Below are 15,627 nucleotides of genomic sequence, written 5' to 3'. Positions count from 1 at the left end.
ATTCAGAAAATTTCACATCAATAGATTTCTTATCTCCCCACGAGTCTATGCATATCAAGAATACCAAAATTGGAGTTCAAATGGCCCCTCAAATCCTTATTTTAAGGCCTCTTAAACTCAAGCCCTAATCCCCCATTTTTAGCCCTTTAATTCCTTTAATTACAACCTTAATCCATGAAATACTACCATAGAAATGTGTTTTAGGTCCAAAAAACCTTACCTTAACGAAGTTCCCTTGAAATCCCTCTTCCAAATCGTCCAAAAGCTCTCAAGCCGAAGTCAAAAATGGTGAAATAACCCAAAAAATCGCGAAGGACTCTTTTAATTCATCTTCCCAGTTGTTCCGCATCTGCGACAACTTTTGCCGCTTCTGCGATACCGCATATGCGGTCTATCCACCGCTTCTGCGGAAATCACTTAAAGGCCAATTCCGCATCTGCAGTCCACTCTCCGCATCTGCGGTTCCAGACTTTCCTCTCGAATTCGCTTCTGCGGCTCCTTCTGCACGTGCGGCACTGCACCTACGGTTCTCAAATCGCAGGTGCAAAAATACCAGAAGCAGCAAAACTTCAGCAGTTGCAATGACATCTCAACTTCTCCGTTAACCACCCGAAATCATCTCGAGGCCCTCGGGACCTCAACCAAAAGCACAAACACAACCCAATACCTTATTCAAACTTGTTCCAATCATCAAAATGCCTCAAACAACGTCAAATCTACCAAATCACATCGGATTCAAGCCTAAGTTTCAAAAAATTTCCGCTATACGCTTTTGATAAAAAAACCCAACCAAACCACGTCCGAAAACCTGAAATTTTACACACACATCCCAAATGACACAACGAAGCTACTGCAACTCTAGAAATTCCATTCCGATCCCTATATCAAAATCTCGCCTATCAACCGGAAATCGCCAAAATATCAACTTCGCCAATTCAAGCCTAATTCTACTCCGAACCTCCAAAACCCATTCCGATCACACTCCTAAGTCATAAATCACCTCCCGAAGCTAACCGAACCATCGGAACTCGCATCCGAGCCTTTTTACACATAAGTCAACATCCGGTTGACTTTTCAACTTAAACTTCCTTAAAAGAGACTAAGTATCTCAAACCTTACCAAAATCATTTCGGATTCGATCCGACCAACCCGATACCATAAAACACGGATAACGAAGTAAAAGAAAGCAAAAATGGGGGAAACGGAGCAGTAACGCATGAGACGACTGGCCGGGTCGTCACGCGTGAACCACGGGTGCATTTCATATAGTGTGACTTACGATGTGTTTTAAATAACCTTGAATTTTCCTGAAATATTAAAAGCGACTAAAAAGTTAAAAATGTACAACAGGTTTAAAATGTGTAAAAAATTAGATAAATAGGCCAATATTAACAGTTGAGTGACCGTGCTAAAATCACAGAACCTGGGAATGCCTAACACCTTCTCTCGGGTTAACAGATTCCTTACCCAGATTTCTAGGTTCGCGGACTATAAAACAGAGTCAAACTTTCCCGATTCGGAATTCTAAACCGGTGACTTGGGACACCATAAATTATCCCAAGTGGCGACTCTAAATAAACAAAATAATCTCGTTTCGATTGCCACTTAAATTGGACAAACTTCCTTATACTCTTCCGGGGTGTAGGAAAAAGGAGGTGTGATAGCCCCTTTGACCTCCCCCACTCTTATGCATCTACAGTACCCAAAATCACGATGTCACTTCAATTATTCCAAATCACCCCACATAATGCTCATATCTCCCTCTTCATTCAAGAGTTTAGGGAATTAAGAATGCCATCTTCGCTTGATTTGTGCCTCCTCTAACAAAACTCTACCTTCCTCGTCTTTTATGCACCTTACTTGGTCCAGATCATGGGCCTTCCTTTCTCTCACTTTGGCCAGCTTGTACAGCTTCTTGTCCCCGCCTTTGTCATTAAGATCTTTATATAAATGACTGAACGTTGTGGTCTTAGCCGTCGTAACCACTAACTTCGCCTCCTTCTTAGATTTCTTATACCATTCTTGGTTTGTCCTATTCTCTACCTCATTTATGCTCTCTACAAGCTTCAAATACGCCGCTTTCTTAGCTTTCGATTTCCCTCGAACCTCTTCATTCCACCACCAATCCCCTTTATGGCCACAAGAGAAACCCTTCGAGACCCTTAACACCTCTCTCGCAGCCTCTCTAATACAATTCACTGTCATAGTCTACATACAACTCACGTCCCCACTACTCCTTCAAGCCCTCATAGCCCGCAACTTCTCCCTGAACTCTGAGCTTTGTACTTAGTCAATTCACCCCACCGCAATCACATTGATTATGGTTATCTCTACAGAGACGGTTCACTTCCTTTAAATGATGATTATAGTGATCATGACAAAAACGGTGACAAAGTTAATGATTAAGCATGAATTTAAATCACCATAGTAAATTTAACAAATTCTTATTTTAAAGCAAGATTGATGAAAACAGTGCTAGTAAATCACAAAAATGTGCAAGCAAACACTCAGAATAAAAACTTTGCCTTAATTGGGAAAACTATTTTCTCCAGTATCACTAGCCTAGAACTTTGATTGCTTTACCTTTTTCTTCAGTGGTACCAGCCTAGAGCTTTTTTACTTTTAAAATTAAATATACTCTCAGTTATTCTCAAATTGCACTGCTACAACACAATAAAAAAAAAGAGAACTAGAGGTAAGTTATTCCATTGCCTTCTTCTCATCATTTGAGTTTCTTGATTTCAATCCATTCTTTTCAAAATCACATCAGATATTTGATCAAAATGCATAACACAATAATTAGTTCAATTTCTTCATCGAGAATTTATGATGCACCACATAAAAAATACTTAAAATTTGTTTCGTGGAACGTCAATAGATATGACACATGTAATTCATCGTAAAGATAGACTATAGAAGAGTTTCTAGAGCAGTACAATCCTCAATTAGTAATACTACACGAGTGTAAAACACATCCTATGGAAATCTAACACTCAATATGAGAACTTAATGTTACTGTAAGACGACGAACATTTAAAATGCTAGAACTTGGAGGTATACTTTTTAAATTAAAAAATAATGGGGGCTATCGGGACAAAATGACAGTCTCGTCCTATCTCATGTCCTTTCTACTCCCATATCCATCCCATCTCTTTTTGTCAAGATCGAGCCAAGCTGGGTTGTCCTGTCCTATTGGACACCCATATATGATACCCACCTAGCTCACTATTACGAAGAAAAATTTCTCCATGCCCCATGCTTTTATTATGCGGTGTATGGGCCTTAAAATATTCTCCAGCAATTTGTGCAATACCATGCGTTCAATTTCATGTCTACGTCCTCTTTTTTAAAAATTTTTTATTTAATTTTTTTAATAGTTACTTGTGTCATTCAACTTTTCAAACTTATCCCTTTTCGTGTTCCTTATTTTCTCCACGAACTTCGCAAATGTGCATTGATCCTATAAAATTAATGAACTAAAATGAATTTACACTAATTAAAACAAACTAAACAATATGTTTAATAGGGACTTAAAGTTGTGGGTTGTCATCCATGCAGTACCTTATTTAACGTTGTGGAAAGATACTGGCTTTCAAGATTATGTTTCGGTCATATATTGAGGTCCACTAATGTTGGCCCAAATGAAGCTTGTTTTGATGATTCACAAAGGAACTCAAGCATAAACCAGGTCCATACATAGTGTACACAGACGCGGGCAGATTCAAGCACAAGGCATGCACGTAAAGGAGATAAGCTTAAGTGGTTATATCTGATACCTCCTGATCGAAAATGTTGCATAAATGATAAGGAGAAGGACTCTTTACTCGGAGAGAACTCTATCCAAGATAAGGGAGAAGTTAGAAGTTGAAGATAACTAGAACTCTTCCACCAAGGAAGAATATAACATTAGAACTCTAGTTATTTCCTATTCTACTAACTCTATAAATTGCAAGATGTTCTCATTTTACAGGTACGCACAAAGCTGAAGTTAAACATGAGTTGAGAGCAAAATAGCAAGACATTTTGCAAACAATTCTTGTGTGATTCAAGTGTGCGAACCTGAAGCTACATGAACCAAATAAAAGAACCAGTTCCAACTATCTGTCTTTTATTCTAGATTCATTGTAGTAGGTGTTTCAAATTGTACATTTCAGCTTTATCTAGAAGCAATTGTACTAGGTACTCTGAGTGTTTTATTCAAGTTATAGTTAACTTGAAGTTGTCGCAACAACTAGAGGCTGGTTGCCAAAACGGGATTAGAGGTAATCCTTAGGTTTACAAAGAGTTTTGTAAATGCTGTTTTGGCTCAGTGATTTAGTGAAATGTTGGGGAATATCCTACTGAGTGTAGGTCATGGTTTTTTCACCTTTTGAGCTGGGTGTTTTCACATAAAAATACTTGTGTTCTTTACTTTCTGCATTTATTATTTCTGTAACAATAGCATAAGGAACACATAGAAAAAACAGGTCCTTCTATAATTTGTGCACGCGAAAATTTTACACCACATAAATAACCCCCCTCTTTTGTGGCATTGAAGTATAAAACATCAACTGGTATCAAAGCAGGTTATCCTTGAAGAGGCTAACACCTTAGGAGAAGAACAAGATGAGTGCATCACCTGGAAACTGGGAAGGGCAATCCACTACTAGGACACTACTCTTTAATGGCCAGTACTACTCATGGTGGAAAAATAGGATGAGAGATCACATTATAGGAGAGGACTATGAGCTATGGGACATTGTCACCGATGGTCTACTGGCTACCTTGAAGAAAAATGTTGAAGGAGTAGATGTGACAAAGACAAGAATCGGACTGCACTACTAAGGACTTGAAGAAGTGGGAGAAAAATGCTAAAGCCATGAAATGACTTGTTTGTGGACTTGGTCCAGATGAGTACAGCAGAATCCAAAGTTGTACCACTGCTAAGTAAATTTGGGACACACTGCATATGGCTCATGAAGGAACACCTCAGGTGAAGAGATCCAGAGGAACTCTGTTGTACTTTTAGTATGAGAACTTTGCTATGAAGAAAGGAGAAACTATTCAAGAAATATATACAAGGTTCACTACATTGACTAATGAGCTAAAATCTCTTGGAAGGATTATTCTTGAAGAAGATAGAGTCGAGAAGATACTGACTAGGGTTTCGCCTATCACTTGGGAGAGCAAAGTCACTGCCATCCAGGAATCAAAAAATATTTCCACTCTCCTACTGGATGAATTAACTGAAAATCTCACTGCTTATGGACTAAGAAGACAAACTATGAAGATGGATGTACCTAAGAAGGAAAGGAGCTTGGCACTCAGAATCACTGAAGATTCTGATCTGGAAGATGATGAAATGGCCATGATCACCAAGGACTGCAAGAATTACTTAAGGAGAGGAAATGATTCTTCAAGAAGTGGAAGTTATAGCAAGTCAAAAGCTCCTGAGAAGCAAACCAATGATGGTTGTTACAAGTGTAGAAAGACTGATCACCACATCAAGAACTGTCCTTTGTGGGAAATTAAATGGAAGAAGGAAAGAGCTGAACGAAGGAACAGGAAGAAGGAACAGGTTTAACCCAAGAAAAGCAACAACAAAGGATCAACAAAGACTATGGTCACTGCTTGGGGAGAAAGCTCAGATGATGATGATGAGGATGAACAAGCACTTATGTCCATTTGAGAATCTAATGAAGAAACTGAGGTAAGTGTAGTTCATCTCAAAGACAAGATTATATTGTTTTCCAAATAAAGGTTATTTGAGTTAGTACTAGAACTAATTGATGAATCTGAGGATGTAAACAACAAAAAAGAACAACTGTCTAAAGAGTGTGATTTTGAAGGCTAAGTGCAAAAACCTGGAACATGGGGTTAGTGAAACTATAAGTGAAAATACTATGTTGAATAACTAGGTTCATGCACTTGATTCAACTGTCCTAAAGCATAGATCTGCAAATCTAAAACTAAAATTAGGAACAGGTAAAAAGACAGTTGATCAGACACAACTCACCTTTGAAGAAAATATAGGAAAAATGAAAGATGAGTTGTACAAAAGGGATGAGCAGTTAAGAATTCCAAAGGAGGATCTGAGAAAGGTAAAGCATGAGCTAGACAGAACTTGTAAATGGAACAGGTCCTCATATGCACTTTCATGGCTACAAGAACACCATAGTAGCAACAGAAGAAGACTTGGCTTGGGAACCCGGTACCTAAGTGGGATCCCAAAAGCAAGTACCTCACACTTCCTGAGAACACGATTTTCACACATTGTGGTAAAACATGTCACTATAAAAGTGAATGCACTGCAAAAGATAAGGCAAGTCAAAAGAACAAAGACTTTGTTCAAGGGAAAAATTGGCTACCAAGTTGGGCTAAAAAGAATTTGATTAATCCTTTTGCCTATAAAAAGGGACCCAAACTAGTTTGGGTTCCTAAGACTAACCCCTGATTTCCTTTTGCAGGTCCAAGTAAAGGGGAGTAGCCAAATATGGTACATGAATATTGGCTGCTCAAAGCATATGACGGGAAGCAAGAACCTGTTCCTTTCACTTGAGGATCTTAAAGGAGGTAATGTCACCTTTGAAAATTGGAAGAAAGGTGAGATCATTGGGGTTGGAAAAGTATGTAAGATTTATTCTCACTCTATTGAGAACGTCTACTTGATAGATGGACTGAAGTACAGTCTAATAAGTATATCACAATTGTGTGATAGAGGTTAACATAGTAGCATTCACCTCTATAAAATGCTTTATGATTAATCTTACCACTGACAAGATAGTTTTGCAGGGAAAAAGAGTGAACAACATATATGTTTTTGATATGTCCACACTTTTGTCGCGCCCCTTTTTTTCCTCTTTGTATCGGAAAATTGGGTTTATGACATTGGGTATAAGACAACTCATTCCTTTTGGGAACTGAGTTTTGTATTTAAAGATTCGCCACCTAATGATTTAAGGTGCATTAGGACACTTAGGGTTCATTTCTAAGTTTGCTTGATAACCAGAGATAGGGTAAGGGCTTGAAATTATCTTAAGGGAAAGGTGCTAGGCACCCCTCAGGATCCACTAGTGTGGTTCTCAGCCAGATAGTTTTGTGAATTTGTACAGTTAGCAAATAGACAAGTATAGGCTCAAATAATAGAGGATTTAGGTTTAAACACATTAGAGTTTGAAAGAACAATTAAAGGCGAATTTTAAAAAAGAAGTTACAATTCTACAATACTTGAGAATATAAAAGGAGGGGGGTCCTAGGTTTATTTATAGTATGGATCACATCAATACGATACCCGGTATGACACTCCTCAGAAGAGGGGATACACGTGGTATTAGCACACCGGTCATCATACCTATATCTACCCTTCCCACCCCGTCGAGGTAATAAAGCGTGGATTGGTCTCGACCACTATTGCATGCTATTATCCGTCCCACTCCTATTTGTCCCGGAAGAACTTAGGACTACTATTCCGAAAAGGGAGGGAAACTAGGCTGACTTTTAGGTTTCAAAAGGTGAAAAAAGCTAAGGCAACATAGAAAAAAAACATAGGACTGCATATTAGGGGAAACATATAAACAACTAAAAGGCTCATGTATTCTTCCTCAAACAAAGCACATAAATAGCATGACTTAAACACAGTTAGGGTCTGAATTTAAAGTACTAAGGCAAGGAGAATTTTAATTGTTGAGGCAGACCAGTTTATTACATAACTCAAATAGGAAGTCTGAATCGGGCCTGCATGTTAGTTGTAGCAATTACTGATTAACAAAAGCAAGTTCAGTTTTTATTATCGTTATCACCTAAGGCTCACCTAAGTGTTTGGGTGAGATCCTATAAACATGATATCTATTGCTAATTCAGAATGTAGTAAAGCAGTAACAGTTCTACAATAAACGATTTGAGATCTTATAAACATGCTTTCTAAACCGCGTTGAATAAAGGAGTAAGGCAGTTTAAAACTAATTCAGAACAATATGAGTTAAGCTGATTTTAAACTACACTGGTTTCAGATTTTATAGATGTTGATATCTATTATTGCTAATTTTAATTCCTATAGACATATATCTAGTCGAACGTGAAATGAAGTAGGCAGTATTTACTTGAATCCTATAGGCATGATTTCTATAAAGGTATTGATTTTAATGATGTCGGATTGTAACCACTTATATCCTAAGAGCATGGTGTCTAAGTGTGGTAATAAACATACAGAATTGAAGACAAACCTTATAGGCATGTTATCTAAATGTAGAGATAGACATATAGAATTTTAAAGAAAACAGATCTTATAGGTATGGTATCTACCCTTAAGCATGCACAATTACCCAGCCCTTTTCACTAGCCAACCCCAATGTTTATTACAAACTGAATAATGAATTGCATCAGAAAAGTGTAAAAGAAGAAGTTACAACCAGAGGAAGCCTGATTCTTGACTTCCTCTCTGAGTTATGGAATAAACCACCTCAAATGCCATTTGTTCCAAAGCCTTTCTCATACTTGAGTGTGTGAAAGTTCCCTAAGGGTATCAAGGGACCCCGTGAATTGCTTACACCCAAGTTTGCATAACCAGATAGAGATGGGTGCAGTGTGGAAGGGCCAACCCTTATGTGTCCAAGTTCAGAGGGAACTCATGGGTCCCAAGGCAAGGCTCACATAAGAGGGGCAGAACCTAAGTCTAAGAGTATAGTGGAAGTGCAGGAGTAGAGATTTTGTTTAAAACTGGGTTGATAATAGTAAGGTGTAAGGGTAATTTGAAAACAGTAATAGTAAAGTTAACACTACACAGAATCAGCATTTTTATACAAAGGGGTCAAGGGTTTGGGAATACATTGCAGGGAGCATATGACCCTAAGAGGGGTCAGGTTTGGACGTGCACAACAATAGCTGGTGCTGCCATGCCCATAAACCAGCTGGAGAACACAACACATAGAGGGGATATGAAGCATATAACCCCAGGAAGGGTCAGGTTTGGGTCATGCCCAGCAATGTCTAATCCTGACATGCCCTCTAACCAACCAAAGAATACAAACACATAGGGGATATGGGGGTTTGGGATTCATAAGTCATAATAAGTGGCTGACAGAGCTTATATATAAGAAAAATACATTAATTCAGAAGAGGAAGGGGAAGATTACGACATGCTTGTAACTGGATTAAACACAAGCAGGAAATAGGCAAGAGTGAAGGAAATAGTAAAGAAACATGTTGTTGTTGATGTTGGAAGATTAATTAGAACATACCAGTAAAGAGGCAAATGCAAAAAGAAAAGAAAGCGAATTTTCACAACCTAGCCTTGGCTTTCGGCCGGCTAGACAAGGCAACAACACAAGTAGTAACAGAGAAAAGAGAGTGAGAGCTTTGAGTGAAGTGTGTGCTCTGAACTCAAGTGGTTCGTGTCTGTTCGAAAGAAGAGAAAGTGTAGGGTATTTATAACTTCTGAAAACGAGTGAGAAGTAAGGTAACAAGTAAAGTTTTAATACAAATATAGAAACAATCAACAGTCAGAATCAATTACACAAGTGACTCCCTTTAATTAAGGAGTCACTATTTAATGGGTAACAACACATTCAAAATAAGGAAAGAAGATCAATTTAGAGACAAACTTATTATTGCCATAAAAGGAGTAGTAAAAGCATTGACTAAGTAATCAAGTCTAAGTACAGAAATATGCTTATTTTGGAAAAAGATTCAGTAAGGCAAAATAAGGAAAGGAATCAATTAACTTTAACAGGCGAGTGAAATTACAGTTCATAAAAGAATATTTTTGAAATCAGTCCCACGATTGAGATCAATAGAAGAAGAAACATGCTTCTGCACTTCAGTATGTAAATAAAGTGAATAGGGTCATCAGACATGCGAGGCCAAGCACATTGGCAAAAGTGATAACCACAAGCATGTAATAGTGGCAGAAATAAGCTAGGGTTCAGTAGTAAAGCAAATATTCGAAGCATAGTAATCAAGTTGGTCAAGTTACATTGAATCAATAGTGAAGAAAATAGAGTATCAGAAACATGCAAAGGTCTCATAGTAGCAGGTGAGGAAACCTTTTGAAAAGTTAGGGTTTCAGCCATAGTCGAGTTGAAAGATAGTGAAAATTAGGTAAGTCACATAAAGAAAAGAGAGTCTGAAACAATAACTTGCAATCAAGTGTTCAAACAAACAATTTCAGACCCAAAGACCTAGGGTTTTCAACAACAATCGAGTTCAAAAGATGGTAAACAGATAAATCAAGCAAGGATTTTGAACAACCAAGCACACATCTAACAAATAGCTTCAGAACTCGATTGAGACCCAAAAGAAATTAGGGTTTTAACATGCTGACTCAAGTAGAAGGAAATCATAAAAAATAGTTCAAACATAGTAAATTCATAAAATAACATCGAGAATCAGAGAAAAGGTTTTTGAGATAACTTAAAGGAAAACACTAATCATAACAATGAAGAGTCGTTTTGAAAACAACGTTGAAGAACCTTCGAGAAAAAATGCTTAAACGTTCATGGTAAGTATAGATCTAAGGTTGATCTGAAAGAAATCGAAAGATCTTAGAGATTAGGGTTTCAGAAAACCCAAAAGAAACGAGAAAGATCTTGAAAGTTAACGATCTAACCAGAAAAGGTCAAGGACCCGCCTTGAAAGGCCATGAATGGCCGGGAAAGGTCGTGGATGGTCGGAGAAAGGCCATGAACACCAGTCAATCAAGGACTAGACCAAACTTCTTTGAATTCTGGTCGTGAAACCATAGAACCAAACACATAGAAGCCATGGAAGGGTGGTACAGGTCTCAAATGACCACGGAAGGCCATGGATTAGGTAGGTGTTAGAGTGGATTAGGGTGTAGTTTGATGGCGGCAGCTAGGGTTTGTAGGAGTTTCAGAGAGAGTTGAGAGAGAAGAGGGATTCAAAGGTGGCAGTATGTGAGAAATGAATTACGTTTGGGGGTCTTTTGGGTTTAATTAGGAAAGGGGGAACGAGAGACGTTGATCTAAATGATCAACGACTAGGATAAAAGGGGTTAGGTGAGGAGTCCGAGTTGGTTCATTTAAATTGGGTTAGGGGTCGGGTTCGAGTTGCAATTGGGTTGGGAAATTGGGTCTGATTTGGGCTCAATTGAAGGCTATAATTGAAATGAAATTGGGCTATCATTTAAATAGCCATTTTTCCCTATTTAAAATTAAAAAATAGTAAATTGATTTCTAGAAATAAATTAAAAGTAATATAATGATTTATGACATATAATTATCAATTTAAAAATACTGGACTTAATTTTTATAAATGTAAATGCAATTAAATCCTAAAAGAGGCTAATATTGCAATTATATTCAATTTAGCTTTAAAAATAATAATAAATTTGTAAAAATATGCAAAAATCATCTTGGCTATATTTTAAAATTAATGTGAAAGTCCAATAAATGAATTACCAAAAATAAAATTTGGAAATAATTATTGGGGTTTTATCGATAAAATAGGGAAATAAAATGATTTAAAAACCTTTAAAAATTAAGGAAAAAATACTAAAACATTTGGACATACTTATATATGCATACATATGCTATTTTGAAGGTATTTTCATATTAAAAATATATATGGAAAAATTGAGTTTCAACAGGTGCCCCTTTTTACCCGGGAAGGATAAAAGTTGTCGGGTAAAGATATGATAACCAATTTTGACTGAAGGAAACGGTTCAAAAAGTTAGGCCGCTCCCTAGCTTCTAAGCTGCCTACATATCCCTGGTTTTACAGAAATCAGGCCATATGTAGTTCAGGATCCGTCGACGGAGTATGCCGATGGAGACTCTTCAAGAACGGACACAATACCTAAGATGGCGTGAGTGGGAGGCTTGCGAGAATGGTTAAGGTTTGATATGGTTGCGGGAACTGTAGCGGGCTTGCTCCTGCCGGGATGGTCGTTGCTTGTCGGTGTACCTGCAATTAGAAACAATACAAGCGTATATTGTGCATGAATGTAAACATGATGTAAGTTCCCGTCGGACCATGAATGTTGTCTTTGGACGGTTAGGAGGATGTCCTTTAGAACATGACGTCCTGGGCCATGAAGCGTGCAATAAGGATTCGCAGGCCATGAAATGATGCTCTCGGGCTATGAGGATGGTGCCTCCGAACCATGATGCCTTTGAATAATGATATGCAAAAGATTAAAAAGGGATCCTCGGACCATGGCATGGTGTTCTCGGGCTATGAAAATGGTTCCTTCGAATGATGACGCCTTTGGATAATTTGGCGATCTTTCAGCCCATGAGATGTAGTACGTGGCGATCTTTCAGCCCATGCGGATGCAATATGAGGCGATCTTTCAACCGTGCGGAGGCGATCTTTTAGCCATGCAGATGCAGCATGCGGCGATCTTTCAGCCATGCAGATGCAGTATGAGGCGATCTTTCAGTCATGCAGAGGCGATCTTTCAGCTATGCAGATGCAGTATGCGGCGATATTTCAGCCATGCAGATGCAGTATGAGGCGATCTTTCAGCCATGCAGATATAGCATCAGGCGATCTTTCAGCCATGCAGATGCAGTATGAGGTGATCTTTCAGCCATGCAATGCAGTATGGGGTGATCTTCCAGCCATGTAATTCAGTATGAGGGGATCTTTTAGCTATGCAGATGTAGTATGAGGCGATCTTTCAGCCATGCAGATGCAGTATGAGGCGATCTTTTAGCCCATGAGATGTAGATAGAGGTAGAGCTTAACCTCGGAAGGCAGAATGGTAGCCTTATGCAAGGCAGAAATGCAGATGGAGACAACATTTAGTATCAGAAGGCAGAATGGTAGCCTTATGCAAGAAATAAAATAGCAAATGGTGATAGAGCTTTCTTAGCTGATAGCAGATTGCGATATTGCAACTAGTGGGGCCATTGTGACATACGGAATGTCATTGGTGTATGTGGATAGCAAATGTTGGTAAGTACAACGGTTCCGAGAGTTGTATTCCCAAACAGTGATTGTCTCGTGAGTGTATAGTATGTTTGTTGATTTCATAATCCAAGTGCCTACATCCAAAGAAAAATTGTGAGTTTTGTAAAGGGAGGTTAGTTCGTATCCCTGCTGGCCTTTGCTTGACCTGCTCGACTTTAATCTAGTGATACTGTATGTATTATTGGGGTAGCATTGCTAAACAAAGCAATTTCAGTAATATGCATGATTTTGTAAAAATATGATATAGTAATTTTTTAGATGAACTGACGATTGTGACGTGGTTCGAGAAATTACAACCTCTCTTGCTACAGATTCTTCCCCAGTTTAATATGTTGATGTTTCTGGTTGTTGCTTGTAATGATCAGCTGAAATTATTTCGGAATTTTGAGGGTCCTCCTCAAAATTCTGCCCCAATTTCCAATTGCAGGGAAAATGAAAATTTTATTGAATTGTGACCGAACCCATAGCGTTGCCTACGTATCCCCTCTTAAATAGGAATCAGGTCAGGCGTAGTTCAAATTACATCATATAAGGAAAGCATAAAGCTTACACATAGTAACGCTTGACTGCATCTGAATTGATTGGCTTTGGCCAGACTTCTCCATCCATTTCTGCAAGTATGAGGGCTCCTCCTGTCAGAACCCAGTGGACCATGTATGGACCCTGCCAGTTGAGAGAGAATTTCCCCTTGGCTTCATCTTGATGCGGAAAAATTTTCTTTAACACCAACCGCCCTGGTGTGAACTGTCTCGGCTCGACTCTTTTGTTGAAGGCTATGGACATTCTGTTCTTATAGAGTTGACCATGGTAGACTGCATTCATTCTCTTTCCGTCTATAAGGGCTAGTTGCTCATCACGACTTTTTATCCATTCTGCGTCATCGAGCTCAGCTTCTTGTATGATCCTTAAGGAAGGAATTTCTACCTCGGCGGGAATTACTACCTTTATACCATAAACCAGCATATAGGGGGTTGCCCTGGTTGATGTGCGGACTGTGGTGCGATACCCCAATAGAGCAAATGATAACTTATCGTGCCACTGTTTATGCTTCTCTATGATTTTCCTCAATATCTTCTTGATATACTTGTTGGCGGCCTCTACAACTCCATTCATCTGCGGCCTATAGGCTGTGGAATTCTTCTGTTTGATCTTGAAGGTTTCACACATAGCTTTCATCAAGTCACTGTTGAAGTTGGAGCCATTATCAGTGATGATCGACTTTGGAACCCCGAATCGACAAACAATGCGGTCGCGGACAAAGTCTACCATGACTTTCTTAGTTACCGCTCTGTAAGATGTTGCTTCGACCCATTTGGTGAAATAGTCTATTGCTACTAGGATAAACCTGTTCCTGTTCGAAGCAGCAGGCTCGATTGGTCAAATAACATCCATTTCTTAGGCGGCGAACGGCCATGGTGAGCTTGTTTTATTAAGCTCATTCGGAGGTACTTTTATCATGTCTGCATGTATCTGACAGCGATGGCATTTCCAGGAATACTAGATGCAGTCCGTCTCCACAGTCATCCAAAAGTAACCAGCTCGAAGTATCTTCTTTGCTAAGACAAAACCATTCATATGCGGACCGCAGGTCCTAGCATGAATTTCTTCTAGTAGCCTGGATGCTTCCTTTATGTCGACATACCTTAATAATCCCAAATCATGAGTCCTCCTATATAGGATTCCTCCGTTGTGAAAGAAGTTGTTGGACAGTCTTCGAAGTGTGCGTTTCTGAGTAGGGTTTGCATGTTTTGGGTACTCTCCTTTTGCCAAATATTTCTTGATATCATGAAACCAGGACTTTCCATCTGCTTCCTCTTCGACATGGGCATAATAAGATGGCTGATCATGGATCTTTACTGGAATAGGATCAATGAAATTCTTGTCCAGATGTTGTATCGTAGATGACAGGGTAGCCAACGCGTCGGCAAACTCATTTTGAAGTTTGGGAACATGTTGGAATTCCGTCTTTGTGAACCTATTCCTCAATTCCTGTACATAATGCAAATACGGGAGTATCTTGGAGTTCTTGGTTGCCCATTCTTCTCGTACCTGATGTATAAGTAGTTCTGAATCTCCAATTACTAGCAACTCTTGAACATTCATGTCAATGGCTATTTTAAGCCCTAGGAGATTCGGCCATGTTGTTGGTGCAAGGGAAACTGAGTTAGGGGAAACCGAATAATGCTGACCGGTTTTCGATACTAGGACTGCTCCTATGCCAACTCCTTTGAAATTTGCTGCTCCATCGAAAAACATTCTTCAGCCGTCATAGGATTCTGCAATATCTTCTCCTATGAATGATACCTCTTCATCAGGAAAATACATTTTCAGGGGTTCGTATTCTCCATCTACGGGATTCTTAGCAAGGTGGTCTACTAGCGCTTGTCCCTTGATCACTTTCTGAGTTACGTAGATAATTTCGAACTCACTCAACAGGATTTGCCACCTGGCTAGCTTGCAAGTGGGCATGGGCTTTTGAAAGATGTATTTCAAAGGATCTATCCTTGATATGAGATATGTAGTATAGGCACAGAAGTAGTGTCTCAGCTTCTGAGCTACCCAGGTCAAAGCACAACAAGTCACTCTAATAGAGAATACCGGACCTCGTACGGGGTGAACTTCTTACTGAGATAATAGATGGCCTGCTCTTTCCTCCCCGTTTCATCATGCTGCCCCAGAATGCAACCGAAAGCTCCATCCAATACTGCAAGGTAGAGT

General features: G+C 39.0%; 2 protein-coding genes across 2 annotated transcripts; one reads left to right on the top strand and one right to left on the bottom strand.

Moving 5' to 3' along the window:
- Positions 1-1,785: 1,785 nt before the first annotated feature.
- On the bottom strand, positions 1,786-2,205 carry LOC138870338 (uncharacterized). Its single transcript, XM_070148134.1, has one exon. The coding sequence runs from the start codon at positions 2,203-2,205 to the stop codon at positions 1,786-1,788; it is 420 nt and encodes a 139-aa protein (XP_070004235.1).
- A 2,400-nt stretch (positions 2,206-4,605) lies between these two features.
- Positions 4,606-6,704, top strand: LOC138870337 (uncharacterized). Its single transcript, XM_070148133.1, has 5 exons — positions 4,606-4,791; positions 4,890-4,972; positions 5,101-5,557; positions 5,898-6,080; positions 6,447-6,704. Exons 1-5 carry the CDS (start codon positions 4,606-4,608, stop codon positions 6,702-6,704), a joined length of 1,167 nt encoding a protein of 388 aa, XP_070004234.1.
- The last annotated feature ends 8,923 nt before the right edge of the window (positions 6,705-15,627 follow it).

This window comes from Nicotiana sylvestris, chromosome 6 (genome assembly GCF_000393655.2).
Source record: "Nicotiana sylvestris chromosome 6, ASM39365v2, whole genome shotgun sequence".
Classification (NCBI taxonomy): Eukaryota; Viridiplantae; Streptophyta; class Magnoliopsida; order Solanales; family Solanaceae; genus Nicotiana; species Nicotiana sylvestris.
Note: the sequence above shows the minus strand (reverse complement) of the source record. Positions and strands in the feature narration are given on the sequence as shown.

What these genes read in the sequence shown, in the direction of transcription:
- LOC138870337 (XM_070148133.1), top strand. Translation starts at nt 4,606, where the DNA reads ATGAGTGCATCACCTGGAAACTGGGAAGGGCAATCCACTACTAGGACA. An exon ending in AAAATGTTGAAGGAGTAGAT is followed by an intron (nt 4,792 to 4,889) that starts GTGACAAAGACA and finishes GACTTGGTCCAG; the next exon opens with ATGAGTACAGCAGAATCCAA. An exon ending in CTCATGAAGGAACACCTCAG is followed by an intron (nt 4,973 to 5,100) that starts GTGAAGAGATCC and finishes ATCTCTTGGAAG; the next exon opens with GATTATTCTTGAAGAAGATA.
- LOC138870338 (XM_070148134.1), bottom strand. Translation starts at nt 2,205, where the DNA reads ATGACAGTGAATTGTATTAGAGAGGCTGCGAGAGAGGTGTTAAGGGTC.